Raw genomic sequence first — 19,215 nt, forward strand, 5'->3', positions numbered from 1 at the left:
CACTTGTAACCTACTGTACAGCAGAGCGACATCCACTTACCCACCTTTTTTATTTTATATTACCAAGCAAAAAATATTATTTGAAGTATTTCGATCTATAAAAATCAAATCTCGTTCAAGTAATTTTTAGTTACAACTTACAACTTATAATAAATTAAGTATTTAAAGTTTTGACGAGTAAAGTAGTGAACTAACAATTTTATATAAATAGTACTTCTTCACTTCACTCCGCTAATCAATACTTTAAATACTTATAAGTTAAAACTTTTACCTAAACTATTCGCCAAAAATTTGATTTTTATGCATCAAGGTACACACCTAAAAATTATTCCTCTTTGGTATAAGAAATTAAAAATGCATGCGTTCGTAAAAAAATTTAAAAAAAAACAGTTAAAAATAGTCAAACATATTGTTTTTTAACGACTTAAAATTATGTGAAAAAAAATATTTTTTCATAAACTATAATGGTTTTTGAGAGAATTAGTATGTGTTTTAGTGTAAATTAGTAAATCACCCGGTGTATACATAATAACATAGTCTAGAAATGCTGCTAAATTATATTACATCGACAATCGATCACCAACATTCGCATTTCGATAGGAACGTGTTGAATTCCAAAGACGATGCGACGACGATCGTGACATGACGAATCATTTCCGGTGCTCACGACGATGGATCGAATATGAACCAAATGGCAGTAGCTAGGGTGTGGTGGTGGGGCGTGTGTTTACAGTGCTTGATCGGACCTAATCACGTGGAATAATGTCGGTGGCGATGCGCGTGCGGCTAATGACGTGGATAAATGTATAATGAATATTACGCGTGTGCCTTTTCACCAACCCTTTCGCGCCACCAGTCAACCATTCAAAGATTGACGCGTAGTGTATATAGCTCCCTAGGCGCAGGTGGTGAGAGGAAATCCGCGAAAGGGTTAAATCGCTCACGTATAGATGTTTTCGGAAGTGTATAGTCACGTGTATATACAGGAGGTCTCGTTTGGTGGAAGTTTTCGTTGTTAGACCTTTGGAAATCGCGTACCCACATCATATTTTAATATACGAGTGCACACGCAAGACGATAAGTCGATAAAAATGCCTTTTGTGTTCGAGCGCACGGCAGTCTCGGATGTGCGTCTTCCGTTCCGGAATAATACAATAATAATAATATGCGAGAAATGCGACGTGCGTCCGAATAATAATAACTGTTCGGGAAAAATCACGTCCGAGACACGTTTCCGGTTACACTTCTCGCGTTTTGTTTCGGAAAACTACGAACCACCGGGTTTATACGGATCGATAGTCACATGAAAAAATATCGTTCTCGAGTATATATATTTTTGCTCTTAAAATGAGAGATCGCGTGAGAGATTCGGACAAGGCTGTAAAATAAAAGTCATATTCTTCGGGTCTTTTCGATTATGCGCGTCGACGAACTTCCTAAAATCATCTCTTATGCAAAACTCAAATTAAAATCAGATTATTCGCTAAATTATTTCGATTTATTAGGATCGCAGTGTTAATAATAATAATAACGGTATCTATTGTTGGTCTTGATTAATTCTTACTATGTATATTGTATATTAAATAGTACCTATAGGTATATGATTCCGTATAAATATATTGCGACTGTTTCTTCAAAGAACGTCACAACTGTCCCGGCCATATTAATATATGCCGAAAGCTAAAATCTTACTGCAACAGCAACTCCTATAGATTTTCTACTAAACGTTCTTGTTGATAATTGTGCGTCTATCTGCAGAATTTCTTGCAATATCTGTCAATAACTGATGATAATAATTCCAGCACTTGGTGGTGTCTATCGAACGATGAGACGGACTGGGTCATACAGTTTTTTTTTTATTATGAAACCACGTGGCAACCATTAGATTGCAAAATGGAGAGATAAAATCACGTGACATATATCATTTCGCATACGGAATTTGCAGGGGATGACGTGAAGTATTTATTTTTAAATTTCTGTCTTAATTTCGAAAATATTTTCAATTTAAAAACCTTTCCATTTTATTTTACATTAACTCTCTTATTTTCCAGTTTCGAAAATTTCGTTTTGGGGACACTTCACATCGAGTACGTATTTATCCTAATGGTGATATTCGTTGTAGAACCACCCTGTAATCCTGTATTATATTAAAGCAAACGCAATCAAGCGTGGCCTAAGCGCGTCGATTTTAACGCCCAACGCGTTATGTACGTCACGGCGCCACCCACTGACTGCGTAATATACAATAATAAACTTACGCGTATCAGTATAATCTCATTATAATGATAACAATGTTGGAATACAACAACAACGTATAACGTGCTAACAATAATTACTATCAAACTACAATCGAAATATGAACTGACAAGTTGCGTGTGAGTGTGTGAACCACAATAATGCTGAAGACGACCGCGAAGCGATGACGTATTATCGTGAGGATTTTGTAGTACGACACTTAAGGTATATATACGCAAATGTCATCAACGAAAACATCCAACGGGTTATGCTCGTATGAAAGGCCGTAACTCGAGTCGTCTCGAGGCGTATTAATATGTATATGATGGTATAAGCTAGTACAATATAATCCGCATTGTTCCTTGTACACCGATGTGATGTGACATACCAAAAGTGTCTATATAATATTATTATACAAGAAAAATATTATAATATTATTGTGTACGCTTTATGATATTAAAATAATCTCATCAAAAACACTGCGTGTAAAAAACCTCGCTCGAGAAAAAAAACTCAAGATTGAAAAGTTGTAATATCGAAAAGAGGTTAAGTAATTTCTTAAATTCATTGGCATAAAAATCCCCCTTTTTTACAACCCATTTGCTTACTAAAACACAACTTTTTGCATACAATATACGTACAATAGAAACCATTTTTTAAAGAAATGTAAGTGTAACCACGAATTACGGGTGTACCTAATCTGCGTTTCTCTAAATTTTCAAATTGATCATTACTGACGGTGGAAAACTGTTATCCTCATAAAACATTTTCCTTCAACCTTAATAATAATAATAATATTATATGATATTAGTATAATAATATATTATAATAAAAATATTACCGCCGTACACCGTAGTTCAATGTTGCCGGATGGCAAGTCCTAAAACATCAGTAAGTCTGTGTAAAATGTTCGTACAAATACGAATTTCTTACATCTTACACATCACAACAAGTTTCAATTCTATCGTGTGCGAAATGGTACTCACATTTTTTGTAATAACTCAAAAATAAATAAACCCTGCTTGTATTAGTTTTTCAAAATGTATATATTATGACCATCCATTTACCATACAAGATAAATTTTCAAAATATTTTGACTCATTTTGATCTATTTACAGACAATTCAATTTATCAAGCTCAAATCTTTTTTTTTTTTTATAAGTACATAAAAATGTATTGATTTATCAAAAAATATGGAAAATAAATACAAGGTTCACCATAAATTGTTCATGAATCAATTAAATAATATCGAATATATAAAGTCGCAATATTTTTTTATAAGCATTTAAGTTAGAATTAACTCAATATTCCCAGCCATTAACATTTTTTCTTAATTTATCACAAAAATATTATCTGTTATTAATTCACACAAAATATACTAAAACGCGGGTACAAAATAACTTATAATATATTTATGTATTTATTAAATAATGAATTACGATAAATTACATTAATACTAATTAATAGCTAATACCCGGTCTTAAATCAAAAATAATAATACCGTTTACCATTATATGGATATTAAACGTTATGATCAAATAATTACTGTTTAACGTTATATAGAATTTAAACGTTATTCAACTTCAGCGTTTAAACGTTTTAAACATTTAAACATTATGAAGCGTTTAAACGTTTTAAACATTTAAACATTATAAGGCGTTTAGCGTTATCTGATGGATATAGCTTGTTTCCCACATAAAACAGAGTGATTTGAAAATATAATATTACAAAAATAACCATAATATATATTTTATTGATAGTCATTCAATCAACGATAAACAGTTTTAATCGTTTATCGTTTCTGTTTCGTTATCCGTTTTCAATCGTTTATCGTTTAGCGATATGTTATCCGTTAACCATTTCAATCGTTTATCGTTTACTGATACGTTAACAGTTATTCGTTTCAATCGCTTATCGTTTATCAATATGTTATCCGCTATCAATTTCAATCGTTTTTTTATGTGTTTAACGTTATACTATAACGTTATAAAAACGTTTCGAAGCCCTGGCTAATACAAACACCAGCCGAGCTATAAGCTCGTATCTGGTATACCGGAGTTCATCTATATTACAATTCATTTCATAGTAAATAATTATACAAATAAAAAAATGATTTAATTAATTAAACATAATATAATAGATATGTACTTTAAAACACAATTAACATCAGCGTTACATACTTAAATACAAAATGTTTATAATTTTATTGATTGTCATCAAAATCACTAATTATATTTATTATATTTTTTATTGATTATAATTATCATTGGTATTATCGGATTAACGTACACATAAACTTTTTATTAGACTCTACTTCGTTATTTAAATTTTTTAATATGATTTTTCCCGTGACATTGTGAGAGTTTTATGAACTTGTTAATAATGTATATGACGGCTTCGTGTATTTTTATGTTCTTCCGTCTATTATTTCTGTACCATTGAGTGTGTGGTATGGATTTTACTAAAATTTGTCTAATGTATAATTTATAAACAAATAATTTATATTGATGGTTGAATATTTCCTTTGATGGGTAATTTAATGGTAGGGAGTACTTTACTTATACAATATTTTTTTGGGTAATAATATGCAATGTATTAATGTATGTTTTATTAGAGGCTCCCCAACATGTTATGCCGCATAATAGAATCAAATTACATAGTGCCATAAATATTTGTATTATAATTTATTCATCAAGAAATCGAATTTTCTAAAATAATACAGTTAAGCTCTTCATTTTATTTTTAATATGCTGTATGTATTATGACCATTTTAGGTTAAAATCACTCCTAAATATTTAAATGAAAATAGTTACTATTTTAGTTGGTTTACAAGTGCATTTTGTCATACCAGTTCCATATTTATGAATTATAAAGTTATATCCAACAGAAAACTGTGTAGGTACTATAGTAACATGCAAACCGATTTGTTTATGTTAAGACGTATTAACAGATATTTTTTCATCATGTCATAGATACTCGTATACCGTAAATCGGTTTTGACAGTATGTTTCAATTTTTCCCAATTATCTTCAAAATTAAATAGTGCTATGTCATCAACGAACATGAATAATTTTCCTTTTGATAATAAAAATAAAAATGAATACCTACTGATTGTAAATACTGATATTCAATATTTTAAATGGAAAATTGAAAACCACTTTGTATTTTTGAAATATCGAAAACCTTATGAGATGAGTACATTTTATTTTTGCACATGACAAATTAACAATTTAATATTAATAGCTAATAAGTAAATAACTAGGTACATGAAATAATTAACGCTTGAACAGTGCTACCATAATACTATGTTATCAAGATTTATCATCTTTTAATAGTTCATCCCTTTGATCATACTGCACCTTTAATCCATACAGATTACAGCACGTCGTACACCATGACGCACTTTCGAATTTTCGCCAGAATGCGTGCGCCGCCGATGTCTTGTCAGACTGCCACTCTCACCGAACGACTTGTCACACGTATCACATGCGTACGGTTTATCACCGGTGTGCGTGCGCCGGTGCTACTTTTTTGGCCAAACGACTTGTCACATACTTCGCAAGCGTACGGTCTTTCACCAGTGTGCGTGCGTCGATGTGTCGTCAAAATGCCACATTCAATGAACGGCTTGTCGCACAAATCACATACGTAGGGTGTTTCGCCGGTGTGCGTGCGCCGATGTCTTGTTAAACTACCGCTGTCGGTGAATGACTTGTCACACAAATCACACGTGTACGGTTTGTCACCGGTGTGCGTGCGCCGATGCTTCGTCAAACTGCTGCTTTGACCAAACGATTTTTCACATACATCAAATGCGTACGGTTTTTCGCCAGTGTGCGTGCGCCGATGTTCCGTCAAACTGCTACTTTGACCGAAACACTTGTCACACACATTGCACGCGAAACGTTTTTCGCCACTGTGCGTGCGTCGATGTCTCTTTAAGCTGCCGCTTTGACTGAATGACTTATCACAGACATCGCAAGGGTACGGTTTTTCGCCGGTGTGCGTGCGCTGGTGTGTTGTCAAAGTGCTACTTTTACTGAACGATTTATCGCATACATCGCACGAATAAGGATTATAATTCTCCATTTTTCCACTGATTTGTAAAGAATTTACTTTTGTCAGTAAACAATGTTTGTTTAAGATGAAATTGTTTTTCATACAACTATTTGGTTTCCATATTATTAGAGTTTATTGACGTGTCCGGGTATTTAAGCCAGTACTTGTTTTATTCATAAAAAAACAGTATGCGAGTTGTTAACCAAAACCTTAGTAGTTCATATAACCAGAACCAAACCCTAAGACTTTTGTTATGGTTAGGTATTAAAACCGGTGTGCAGAACCGGGGTTAAAAACAAAAAAACCGCAAATTTTGTTTTGGTTTCCGTCCTTCTATAGATAAATAATAATATGGCCGTTTGTAAACTCTCCCGGGTCTACTCCATCTACTATACCTGACGGAAACATGACGTAACCTCTCTCGGGTCTACTTCAGTACTACTTGATGTGAGCATGATAACTCTCTTACTTTCCCAGATTTACATCACCATTAGATACTTCCAAATTTCATTAAAAAAAGTTAAATTGTACAATAATAAAGTTGTGAACAATAATATTATAGTATAGTACTAAACATTTTAATTTAATTTTTATAATAGTACGAACATACAGATTTCAAAAAAAATTAAGGTTGGTTTTATTTATTTAATTTTATTTATTGTAACTTTTAATTTTTATGTACACTTCAGTTTGAAAATCTGTAAGGGCATTAATAAATATAAATACAAATTTATGAGTACTAGAGGTCTAGAGAAATAGCCGATTCATAATGTAGCAATAACATTTAAAACAACTCGGGAGAGTTTACACATTTCCTTCTGGTGAACATAATGTTGACCCGGCAGAGTTTACACATTTTGTTCAGGTAAACATTATATTAACCCGGTAGAGTTTACCAGATAGTTTACTAGTTTTAAAAATCGGAAGAGTTCACCGCCGCCCAATAATATTATATTACTTACACAATATTCAATGTAAGTATTTGTACATGTTTGTTCCATGACGTATAACTGTGTATAACTGTGTATCAATCGCATACGAAATGAATATGATTTTAGACACATAAATATGAAACTTTGTAAAAACATTAATTATAAATGTTGACATAATTTGATAAATAGATTATAAAATAAATAAATATACACACTTACTATATATTTTCTATTGTTTTTATTTACTATCATCATATTGTAATAATTTTAATAACTTTTCTGCACATGTATATTTTAATTATAAAGGGCTCAGCCCGTAAATTCTTAATAAATAAATAAATAAATAAATAAATAAATAAATATACTTTATGATGATTCATTGAAAATGTTCTATTTTAGCGTGTTACTACCACAACATTCTCAGTAGGTACACATATATTACCACATTATTATTATTTCTTTTTCACACTTCAAAAAACAATATCGCAACACCATTCAAATTGTAAATAATATTTAATACGACATAATTAATATTATAAGGGTTACATATTTTATTATGTTGTATAACAATATTATTTAGTAGGTATTCACTATAAATTCATATTCATACTAAATTTTCAATGTGAAATAATTGTATTATTTTGCTTTTAACTATCGAAGACATTGACTACGACATTAAAACGAATGTATAAATATTTATTCAGTTTGATGAGTCATTAAAGGAAATTAAACCCAGATTTTTTTATTTAATTTTTGTAATGCCATGGCCCATGACAGAGCATTATTATATAGCATAGTGTTACACAAAAAATAAATAAAATTTGAAATTTACTAAAAAAATGAGAATTCTTCAAGAGTGGTCTTATTATTGTTAAACTATAATATTATTCGTTTTTTTTATTATTTTTATTTAGAGTATACAGAATACGAGTAAATTGAGACAATGGGACGACCGAAGGCAGAAAAAAATATTTTCTGTATTATCAAGAGTACCTACCTACTTTAATAATAGTAACGGACAAGTTGGTAACCCTTTAAACTATAATGGGTAACTTAATATTATATTTTGTTTTTTGTTTTATGTTTTTAATGAAATATTGTATACAAGGTTAAAGCTGTTTTCGATTGAAATAGGAACAAAAAGCTAACCATGTTGAATAACTAAAAAAAATGAAAAAAAAAATGGAAAATTATAAACAATGAGAGCTTTCCCGGCGGATATAAATTGAGCCAAAATATCCCTTGACTCGGAGCTGTCCTGTGTGGTTAAAACGAAACGAAAAAAAAAATGTTCACAATGAACCTGATATGTAAATCCGGTATCGGAATTAAAGCAGACGAACAATGGTATTAAAATGCGTTTATTATTTTACAGTAACGTTCCTGAATGGGGTGAGAAAAGTTATTCAAAACTATTTTTTTTGGTTTTTGTGGAAACTTAAAATACCATATTGCAAGTGTGTCATAACAGAGGACTTTGAAACTTTTTCGTGGAAATTCGGAATAATAATTTCAACAAAATTTTTATGACTTATCGATTTATTTAATATATTTGTATGATTACAATTCATCGGAAACAACTTCATTACTCACATGATGCGTGATTAATATAAATTTATATTTTAATATTTAGCTATATATATTATGCAAATGATGATTAAATGCTATTGCCTATAATGGGACACTACAGTCATAAATATTTTTAAAACAATAATAACGAACAGAAAAATAGCTAATAACTCACAAACTCAAATTTATTGTTTTCATTAAATCACTGTGCCTATTTAATGAGTATGGGATATAAATAGATATTTTTAAAACAACATTTTACTTGCATACGATGACTATAACACAATATATTTATTTATTCAACTGAAATTGTATAGTGATTTTATTTGAAAAGGACTGGTATTTTATTATATTTTAAAATAATAACCTGGTGTACAAAAGGTTAACTTATTGTATGCATTGTAGATACGTCTTACTTATTTACGTATGTTATAAGACGTAATTTACACGATTTTTTTTACGATTTCAGGTCATGTTTTATTTATATTTTGAAATTCGTTCGGACAAAATGTTGTCATTACGAATCCATAGAAAATCTGATTGTTAATTTAAATTGTTTATAATCATTAATCACCCATATGACCGAATGACAAAAACAACGAAACACGACCATATTAAAGTCAAAAACTATCTCCTATTGATGAAACACAACTGACAGTATTTACTGAATTAATTTGTTTTATACTTTTAACATTTGATGCTAAATCAATTGAATATTTCTAACTAATAACAAACGATTGCATTAAGTGTGTTTACAGAAACAGCTTCTCCTTAATTATTCAATATTTATAATACGCAAAAAGCAAAGTTTTTAAAAAATGTATTAAAATGAGCAGTCAAAGGGACTTTAATTAACGTTAATTTTAGCGCTTTTGCCTATTGGATAAAATACATGCAGACAATATTAACGTAACGATCAAAATTTACTTTATGATATATGAATTTATAGCTGTATAACTATCGTGGGAAATGGTGAATACAGAAATAGAACCAATAAAGAAATTTGCCAAATGTAGGTATAACGTACAATATCAATTTTACGCATTTATGAGATCCCAAGTGGGCGGGATATGTCTGGAGGTCAAATGGAGTATATTAAAAAGCGATGGCACAAACAATGAATGGGAAAATACCAAAATGACGACCTAGTCTGAGGTTAATGGATACAGTAAAATCAGGCGTACAAATGTACAAATAATTTGGGCACCAGGATCAAGATTAGACGAGAGTGAAGAAAGGTGGCGGGAAATAGTTAAAGCAGCGAGGGCCCTAAATGGGTTAATAAAAGCTAAACGAAGAAGAAGAATATATGAAGACAAAATAAGAATGAATTGTATATTATCAAATTTCATTATGATCCTTACATAAAAACAAAAAAACTAGCTCAGAATAATTAAAATATATTGATGATTTGAATAAAGAAGCGGATTCTAAAAAATTAATTTAAAAAGCCCTGAAGCCTCAGCTCTATTCATTTATAAGCTCTATTATTATTATAATAACGTAATTAAAAATTATATTACAATGGTCACGTGTACAACTAAGCTATGTAACTGTCTATGTATCAATAAATAATATTTTAATTATAATGAATTGCTTAAAATATAAAATAATGCTCCAATTTTTAATTAATACAAAACTGTTGATGATGAGATTATCAACCTAAATAGTAACAAGTAATAATATAATAACAGTTATAATATAAGTTATTCTACTTTAATAAAAAAAACTAAACGATATTATTAAAATACTTGTATGTTAACTGTCTAAAATTTTATATGGATCATCAAAATATATTTTGATGTTCAGTGAATAATCACATTATAGTAGTTTAACGATGTTATAGCGTTTTTTTATTCGAATCATGCATTCTTCCACTTTTTGAAATTGATTAAATTTGGAATGTAACCGATATATACAACAGAAATTGCTTTCAAAAACAAAATAGAGTATTTGCCTTTGTGCTCTGTTTACAATAGGTTTTCACCGTACTCTTTACACGCAGCATAAGTTTTAAAAAAAATTTCCCACGCAACTTTTACCGGATGAAATCCCAGAATTTATTACCGAGCTCCTGAAACTTCTCAAACACGTTTCTGATTACGATTTAGGGATAAATCTGACTCGTAATTACAGATGAATCATGAGGTTAAGTATAATGCCTCATAATGTAACATATTATTATAATATTATTTCTATCATATTGCTTAGTGACATGTACTTAATTTTATCTGCTTGGCTATATTATATATTTTCATCATTGACAGGAAGTTGAGACGAAAAGAAAAATATGTTGTGCGAATAAATTTGTCATTGTTTTTGTACCTAAAATACTACCTACACATCACGGCGAGTTAAATTGATTTACATTTATTATTATATATAAACTAATCAAGAAATGAAATACATTAGTTTACTTTTTGTAACATATGTCAACATAATTGTATACATTTATATTTTTTTGTTGAACAGTTTTTATTTTATTTGTATACGTCACGATTTTGTCATTATTCGGGTTGTTTAAGGACAGGATGCAATATGTAAATATACAATGTGTATTCGAAAAACTAAATTAAAAACATGTCATCGAGCTGATAATTAAATCAAAAACATGTATTTTAAAACGGCTTTCTCAATTATTCCATAAATAATTGTAGTTCAGTACAATTTAAAATGATTGATTTTATCAGAATTAAATTAAATTATAAATTATACTAACTATATACGGGCACATTGAAAGGATTCTCCGAATTCTATTTTTAATGAAATATCTAGAAAGCAAAATGTTAATACTATATATTTTTTACGATCAGTATTTATTTTTTTTTTTTTATACATTTATTTTACGATATTATGTTTGGGTATAAATAATGTTATTTCCCTATACATAACATAAGATACGAATCTTTTTGGTAGAGCTTATACACGGAATTCATATATTTATGTGTGATGTATGATTGTATGAATAATACGTATAGGGGATCACTTTGTTTATTCTCGTACAATTTTGAATGTTTACCACACGCCAGAAACTGCCTGAACTTTAAAACTTTGTAAATACTAAATGGTGATAAATAATTCAACTATTAAGACATTCACTTAAGTAAAAGCCCAATAAACAACTAAAACATCCTTAAAATTATACAAATATTATTTTTAGACACAATAACAGTAATGGTAAAAAATATTTATTAAAAAAAAAGGTTCTTGTTGAGGAAAAACATGATGTAAAAACCTCATTACTTATTCCTGTAATTATTATAATGACTAATATTATTCCAATTTTAAGGGGTTTAAATCTACAGCCATGAAAAACAGAGTAAAGGATACATTTTAATTTTAATGTCGATCGTATGACTTGTGCAACCAATTAAAATATAGACGGCATAAAAAACTTAACCCGGTGACAGGCAAGCTATATTTACAAATAACTATAGTCTAATGTATAATTCTGTAGATAAATATCAAGAACTTATTATTATGATACATTTAGAGTTATTATCAATCATAAATATAATTGTGGTAGATGGTAAAATTATATTTAAAGCATAATATTAACTTAGATTTGAATGGAATATCCACAAATTAATTATTTGTAAAACTAATTTACTTTAAAGTTTCAACCAATTGGTTCATATTAATGACTAAAAACGTGCATATAAAGAAGCTAAAATGATTTCCAGGGTCTGGTATAATATTTCATTTTTAAGTATATTATAATTTGTAATATATATATTCGGAAAAATAAAGTTTTACAACTACCTTGTATTCTTTCACATAATCACTACCGAAAATGTTATGCCATAGTAATGATTTTGAAATATTATAATAGATGTTGGTATTTTCGTTGGTGTGCATGAATTTTCGTTATTACCTGTGAAAATAAAAATACTAAGCATTAAAATACATTAAATTCTTTTGGCCTGAACATTTTTCAAAGAATTTTATTTGTAAGCATAACATGGGCTTAAATATATAATATGTTGAATTGTTGAACAGACAAGTTTATTTTTTGCAACATGCTTTTATCCTAATTGATACTTAGATACATTGCCTAATAGATATAACATGAAAAAAAAAAACAGAACACAGATGTTTCCAAATACATAAATGGCAATTGAAAATGTGTGTATGAATGCTATAAATTTATTTAATGGTCACCCATCTGGATATATTTGGTTCACTAAGTGCATTACAAGAGGCTCTTAAAAATCAAAATTAATGATTATCGTACATCAAAATTTCTGTTTATGCACAAATTACATTATAAAGTCTGAATTAACAGTGAACTCAATGACGTCCAATATGTTAGGGGATCAATCATAATGTAAATCTATCCTATTTATAATAATGTAAAGTGCTATAAAGTGTTTATAGCATGCTTTGAATAAAATAAAAAATTTTCTTTGCGTTTTTGTTACCTATTGAATAGTTTTGCAAATACACTTATCCTGCTGTTATTGGTGTAGAAATTATTTATTTTTGTTTTCAATTAATTATTTTATTATTATAGAATGTCATTATGATTATTAAAAAACATAAACAGTTTGAGGATTTAATTGTATAAAAATATAAACTTTTTGTGAATTACTCGTTGGAGGTCGGATATAAACTATTTCCAATGGAAAGAATTGGTGGATAAGTGAATTCATATCAAATTATTACAGTCTTGGTAAACTAAATACTAGGTATGCTGGTAACAAGTATGCTGGAAAATGTCTGCGTGTAAATAAAATTGTTCTTTAAATGTTCAGCTTTTAAAATTGTTATTAAACTTTTTTCATTCGACAAACGCCTAATTTGTAATAATTGTTTTTTTATATTGTATTACAGTGTGTGATACAATTGTGTTTTTAAAGATTACGTTCCACAATTATTGCAGTAGGTACACACAAGTATTGTTCAACCTGTTGTATGTTCTACGATACCTAGGTAATATAATATGGAAATAGATTTGTTGCAATACGATAAGACAATAATAAGAGGTAGAATTATGGCTATAATTCTTGGCAATCTTGAGTATGAAAGATTACCAAAATGGCAAATTAAATTCCTATTAAAAATAATAAAATAAATGTAAACCTAACTTAGATAATTGTACTAAATAGTTCAATAATTTTATTGATACAACTATATTATTGTATTTGTAAGTTTCAAATTTATAAACGTTATGTATTTTATTTACATGATTGGTTAATACATTTTATTTTTGATTGCTTTAACACCACTACTTATAAACAATTTGATTTAATTTAAAAGAGAATGTATTTAATAACTATGTTAACGAAGTTCTCACTTTCACAAAAAAAGTAAACGATCAAAAGCTACCCGTCCCCTTAGTAAAATTTTCACAATAAATGTTAAAAACCTTTTTCATCACTGATTATTATATTATATATTACAACATCCGCCACTCAACTAAAATGTCTAAGCACTTTGAAACGACAGCGACGAAATGAAATTTAATTTTGGATGTGTTGCGAACTACGTACATTATTGTTGTAAGCCTGACAAAGGAACAGATTGTTTGGATGCTCTTAAGTTCGTCTTTCGAGAAAATAAATACGATGCAACATTTATACACCTAACAGTATCGTATAATAAAATATGAGTATTTTCTGTTCACTTCAAAAATATTTATCCTTTCTCAAAAAAAAAAACCCCTAAAATCTAATTTATAATCTGTATGATGAATAATCATTGTTAATAAAAATGTTTTATACTTTAATAATAAAATATATTGTTATTAAGACATATGTATAATATTTAAATCGACTATCAACAAAACATTTTATTTAGTTCTTTATTTTAAACATTTAGTTATTAAAAATTACTTCTAATCTACGTTGGATAGGTAGTAGGTAACTATAAAATTTTTTTTATTTTATATACGTAGTACGCTACTCGATATTTTCCACTTTGAAGAAAATGTATGAATCATAAATATGTATTGATAAGTTATAAATACCTAATATACCTCGTGGGAATTCGGTAATTTTTACATTTTATTCGTTTCTATGGTGATAATCAAAGCGTTACGCAAAATCGGTTAGAAAAAAAAAATTGTACCCAGCACAAAAACATATTTATACTAAAATACAATTATGAACACCATATAAAAAACTATCATTACACGATGCAGGAAATGTTTAAATATATAAAAAAATATGGAGTCTATAGTATTGGTAATGGCTGTAGATAATAGAAATAATAATTAATATTCTATTAGTTATTACTCTACTCTGAAATGAGGAAACCAAGATAAATTTCAAACATTAGTTTGTCTCTGTAGGTATAGTGTACTGCGTCTGTGCTATTTATTATTTTAATTTTTATATCATGCGAGCAAATAATTTTCATCTGCTAAACATATTAAGTAACATTGTATACATATACTATGTATAGTATATACTAAACTACACATTGCTTGGTGTAATTAACAAGATATCGCAGTATTGTAGGAATTAAAATCTTTAATTTTAATAATATCCAGATAATTATTGAAATTTTTGAATAAAATAAACGTGTGCATGGATTTTGACAAATCATTAATCAACAAACCCAATGGAATATTTATAACTTTTCAATATATTATTAACTTTTAATTATATTAACAATGGGTCATTTGTTTAGCGATTATTTCTATTTTTCTATAAATGTAATCTTCTCCGTTGTTTTTATGGAATTTCTTTCACTCCACTTTAGAATTCTATAATAAAAAACATAGAATGCAGGAATTGCAAAGTCTAATCAAATATTTTTCCCGATATACAAGATGTAACAGAAAGATCTAACAAAAAAAAAAAAAAAAAATATGTTACTTAAACGTATTAAATTGTTAATATTATGTGATTAGTAAATAATTTAAGAAATATATACTTATGTCAGAAAATTCCCAAAAATGATATTTTAAAAAAAAATTATTACGTTCCAAAATAATTTAATAAGATTTTATAAATAATAAATTAATTCTAAAAAATAAACTACTTGACTTATATAAATGTTTTTACTATCATAATTGTTCTTATTATCGGATTCACAAATTGACTATTTTTAATTTTTTGGCTACTTATCTATTTTTAATTTATTTTTTTTTTCAGTATTAAAAAATAAAAATAATTGTTTGTAAATTATACGTGTAGCGCGAGTGGCTATAAATTATATATAAAATAAAAACTTTAATATTTTGTATATAGCAAAAGTGATAGCATTTGTCAGATCTTGGTGGGATACCCTGTATATGACCTATGATGAGCTCTCGATTAAATTATCTAAATGATACCGACGTTAAGTGATATTGACATTAGGAAAGATATTTATTGTTTCCACAAAATCTTGGCACCTTTGTTAGTTGAATATAGAAGATAATATTATTATTAAGTTAATTCTGAAGACAGTATTACATTTATAAAACACATATACCTATAAGCTATAATATTATAATATGGTTTATCTCATTTTAAATAAAGTCAAATCCCCATCTGTGTGTAATTGAGTTTTGCCACAAGATCTTCGTAAAAGTTTATCGGACTTATTTTACGTAAAAATATTTTACACTGTATTTATAAAACTTTTTTATGTTGAAAATAGCGATGCAGAATCTCAGAATGAAAAGTTACGCAACCGAGAATAGAAAGTAAAAACATTAAAATAAATGTAGACGAATATCCACTTAAATTCGACCTGAAATATACAAACTAAAATAATATGAACTGCGTGGTGTAGTACAACAACCCTTGTAACTTATACGATTGGCTTATGAGTGTTGAACATTGAGAACAGCCCATTGCCACCTGCACATAGGGCTTTATTTAAATTATTCGTTTATCGTAAATATTTATTCCATATAAAAGTTGAGAACAAATAACATTCCACACTCCACGGTATCTACTGAATGTGACCGGTCTACGATTGACGGTTTCGTGGCAAACTATATCTAGGAACCATAACCATATTGTCGGACCGTTTTCAGTTCTAACGCATTTATATTCCCTTGGCGAATGGAGTAATAATAATAAATTGTCAACATTTTACAGTCGATACGTTTTTTATATAAAATAATACATTGTATTTTCATCTGAAATATTATTTAAATCTACCAGCATATGTACATTATTTTATGCAATTTATTTTATGTAATACAAACGTTAAATACAATCTGTATTGAATGAGTTATATATATTTGACCATCGTTCAAATTATATAATATTAAATTAATATTATATATCCTATATATACCTAAATACTATTTAAAAATAAAATACTAATTATACCTAATATTTTGAGTGTTTATATTTACATTGTATTTAATGATATTTAGCATATTATAATAATTTCAAATTGACGTTCAAGGCCGTGATTAACTTTACTAGCGATATTATGACGAAGTGATGACACGCTAGTTTAGGGCGACACGACTTTATTGTACACAACATATAAAAGTATAAATTATATTGTGGTGTTCATAATATTCACGTGGAAGAGTCGACGGATTTAGAAGAATTTCACGATTAACAATATTTCGTATATTCAACTGGAATTCGAGTAATTTTGGTCCACAGGTGACGGCTGCTGTTGACATTAAATCGAATGCATACATGTTCACAAGGCCCATGTTATCCTGTATCAGTTGTGCAATAAATTAATATCCAATATCAAAACGTTTGTAGGTAGCCGAGTATAAAACGTCCACATGATTAAATCCATATTCCTATTCCAAAATTATAATCGTACGTTCAAAGGGTTTTCTGAATGATGAATCGTTGACATCGACCAAACGTCGCATCATTTGAAATTATATCGTATCATTAAGTCCCAAAATAATTTAAAATACTGTATATTATATAGGTATAACCTATATGTATATTGCAATATATTTTCAAACATAGTATCCTGACGAATCCGTTTGTCGCTGATTGCGATATTATCCGAAAAGAGAACAAGTTAAAAGTTCATCGATCAAAACAGGTTTATGTATGCAATAACTAAACGCACCGTTGGCGGTCCCAATGCATGAAACAGCAGATGACCCGATAAAAACTTGAATGACACAGTGCTTTATGTTTTGAACTTAAAACGACTCCCTGACGACTGATGAGACTGATATAGAGAGTTATGCTACAAGTTTTAGTTTATTACCTGCTAAAAATCGATTTGTTTTATACCTATACATTACATACAAAATATTATAGGCCTGATGAAAATACCCATATAAAAATCTGGTAACTTTTCATTTTTCCATAGGTACCTACGCAATTATTGTTATTAATTATCACGCCATAATAATATCAACATTTCAATCCTAATTCATGATATTCTCAATTGAGATAATAATTTAATGATACAGTTGGAAAACTATAACAGCCCGCCGGTTGTTGCAAAATTTGTGGCCACCGTTGTGATACAATTCTGATTACATTTCGTGGCAGTATTGAGTATATATATAAGACGGTAATAGCGTTTCGATTTCGAGTTTTGAGGTCTAATAAAGTCGGCTAGCGTATATTTTGCAAACTTATATCGTTAACTTCCTTCCTCCATTAAGAACGAATCGAACGCCGATAAATAAACCGATGATGATCACTGCACGTTTCCGTAACGTAATAAAACAACGTAGCAGCCATTAAACGGTATTTTCAGTAAATATAGCCCACTATTGGATTAAGTCAAATTTAATGTCTATAGTTACTATTTGAATTTCAATGAGTACCAATGATATACCAGCTACCCTATGTTTTTAACATCCGATATAGGTACTGATAAATTAAACGTTTTTCATTTCATAGTATCAATGTTGGAAAAAAAAATAATAGGATTTCTTTTTTAGTGCCCGGTACTCCAATATATTTTTTGTAAATCTTCGATGATAACATTTTTTCATAGACTCACAGTTAACTAAGAATCCTTACAGTTTGTTTTATAAGGTTTATAATGTGATTAATGATGATCAATGATTTAAATAATAATATATTGCATAAAACACGTTAGTTTCGACACATTAAATCGATAAAAACCAAATTTTACCACTCAACTAGCATTATATTAAATTATAGTTTAACTTTTTGTACAGTTTCGAGCGTGATTAGTTTTTAATGTCTTATCTATATGAACCTTCGCGATATCTGCAATAAAACTATAATAAACTCCTTTGTAATATGTTTATTGTTTATTTAATCTACTAAATGTATATTAGATATGTATAATATATTGTATTAAGAATGACACTGAGACGGTGGTTATAATATTGAAATCTCAAATCATTGATAGTAAATGAGCCCATATTATATAACTAATCGATTTACATTCAGTCTATCCACAGCGTGTATTTGTATCGATATTGGAAAAAATATTTTTTTTTCATCATAAAAATCTCAATGTTTTATAAATTAATAGTTTGTATCTAAATAACCAATAATTTTGA

At 28.6% G+C, this 19,215-nt stretch overlaps 2 protein-coding genes across 4 annotated transcripts in view; both read right to left on the reverse strand.

The window, feature by feature from the left end:
• LOC100569170 (WNT1-inducible-signaling pathway protein 2) overlaps positions 1 to 19,215 on the reverse strand; it is a 314,202-nt gene that overhangs the window by 161,061 nt on the left and 133,926 nt on the right. Inside the window, exon 2 of one of the 3 annotated variants that reach the window (XM_029488999.1) lies at positions 12,558 to 12,669. The exons of the other annotated variants lie outside the window; for them this stretch is intronic. The gene's annotated coding sequence lies outside the window, so the exon portion shown is untranslated. The remainder of the gene's footprint in view (positions 1 to 12,557; positions 12,670 to 19,215) is intronic. 3 annotated transcript variants of the gene reach the window in all.
• LOC100165791 (gastrula zinc finger protein XlCGF71.1-like) lies at positions 3,853 to 6,889 on the reverse strand. The gene has a single exon (XM_029489002.1). It carries the CDS (start codon positions 6,394 to 6,396, stop codon positions 5,680 to 5,682), a length of 717 nt encoding a protein of 238 aa, XP_029344862.1. The 5' UTR covers positions 6,397 to 6,889; the 3' UTR covers positions 3,853 to 5,679.

This window comes from Acyrthosiphon pisum, chromosome A2, assembly GCF_005508785.2.
Source record: "Acyrthosiphon pisum isolate AL4f chromosome A2, pea_aphid_22Mar2018_4r6ur, whole genome shotgun sequence".
NCBI lineage: Eukaryota > Metazoa > Arthropoda > Insecta > Hemiptera > Aphididae > Acyrthosiphon > Acyrthosiphon pisum.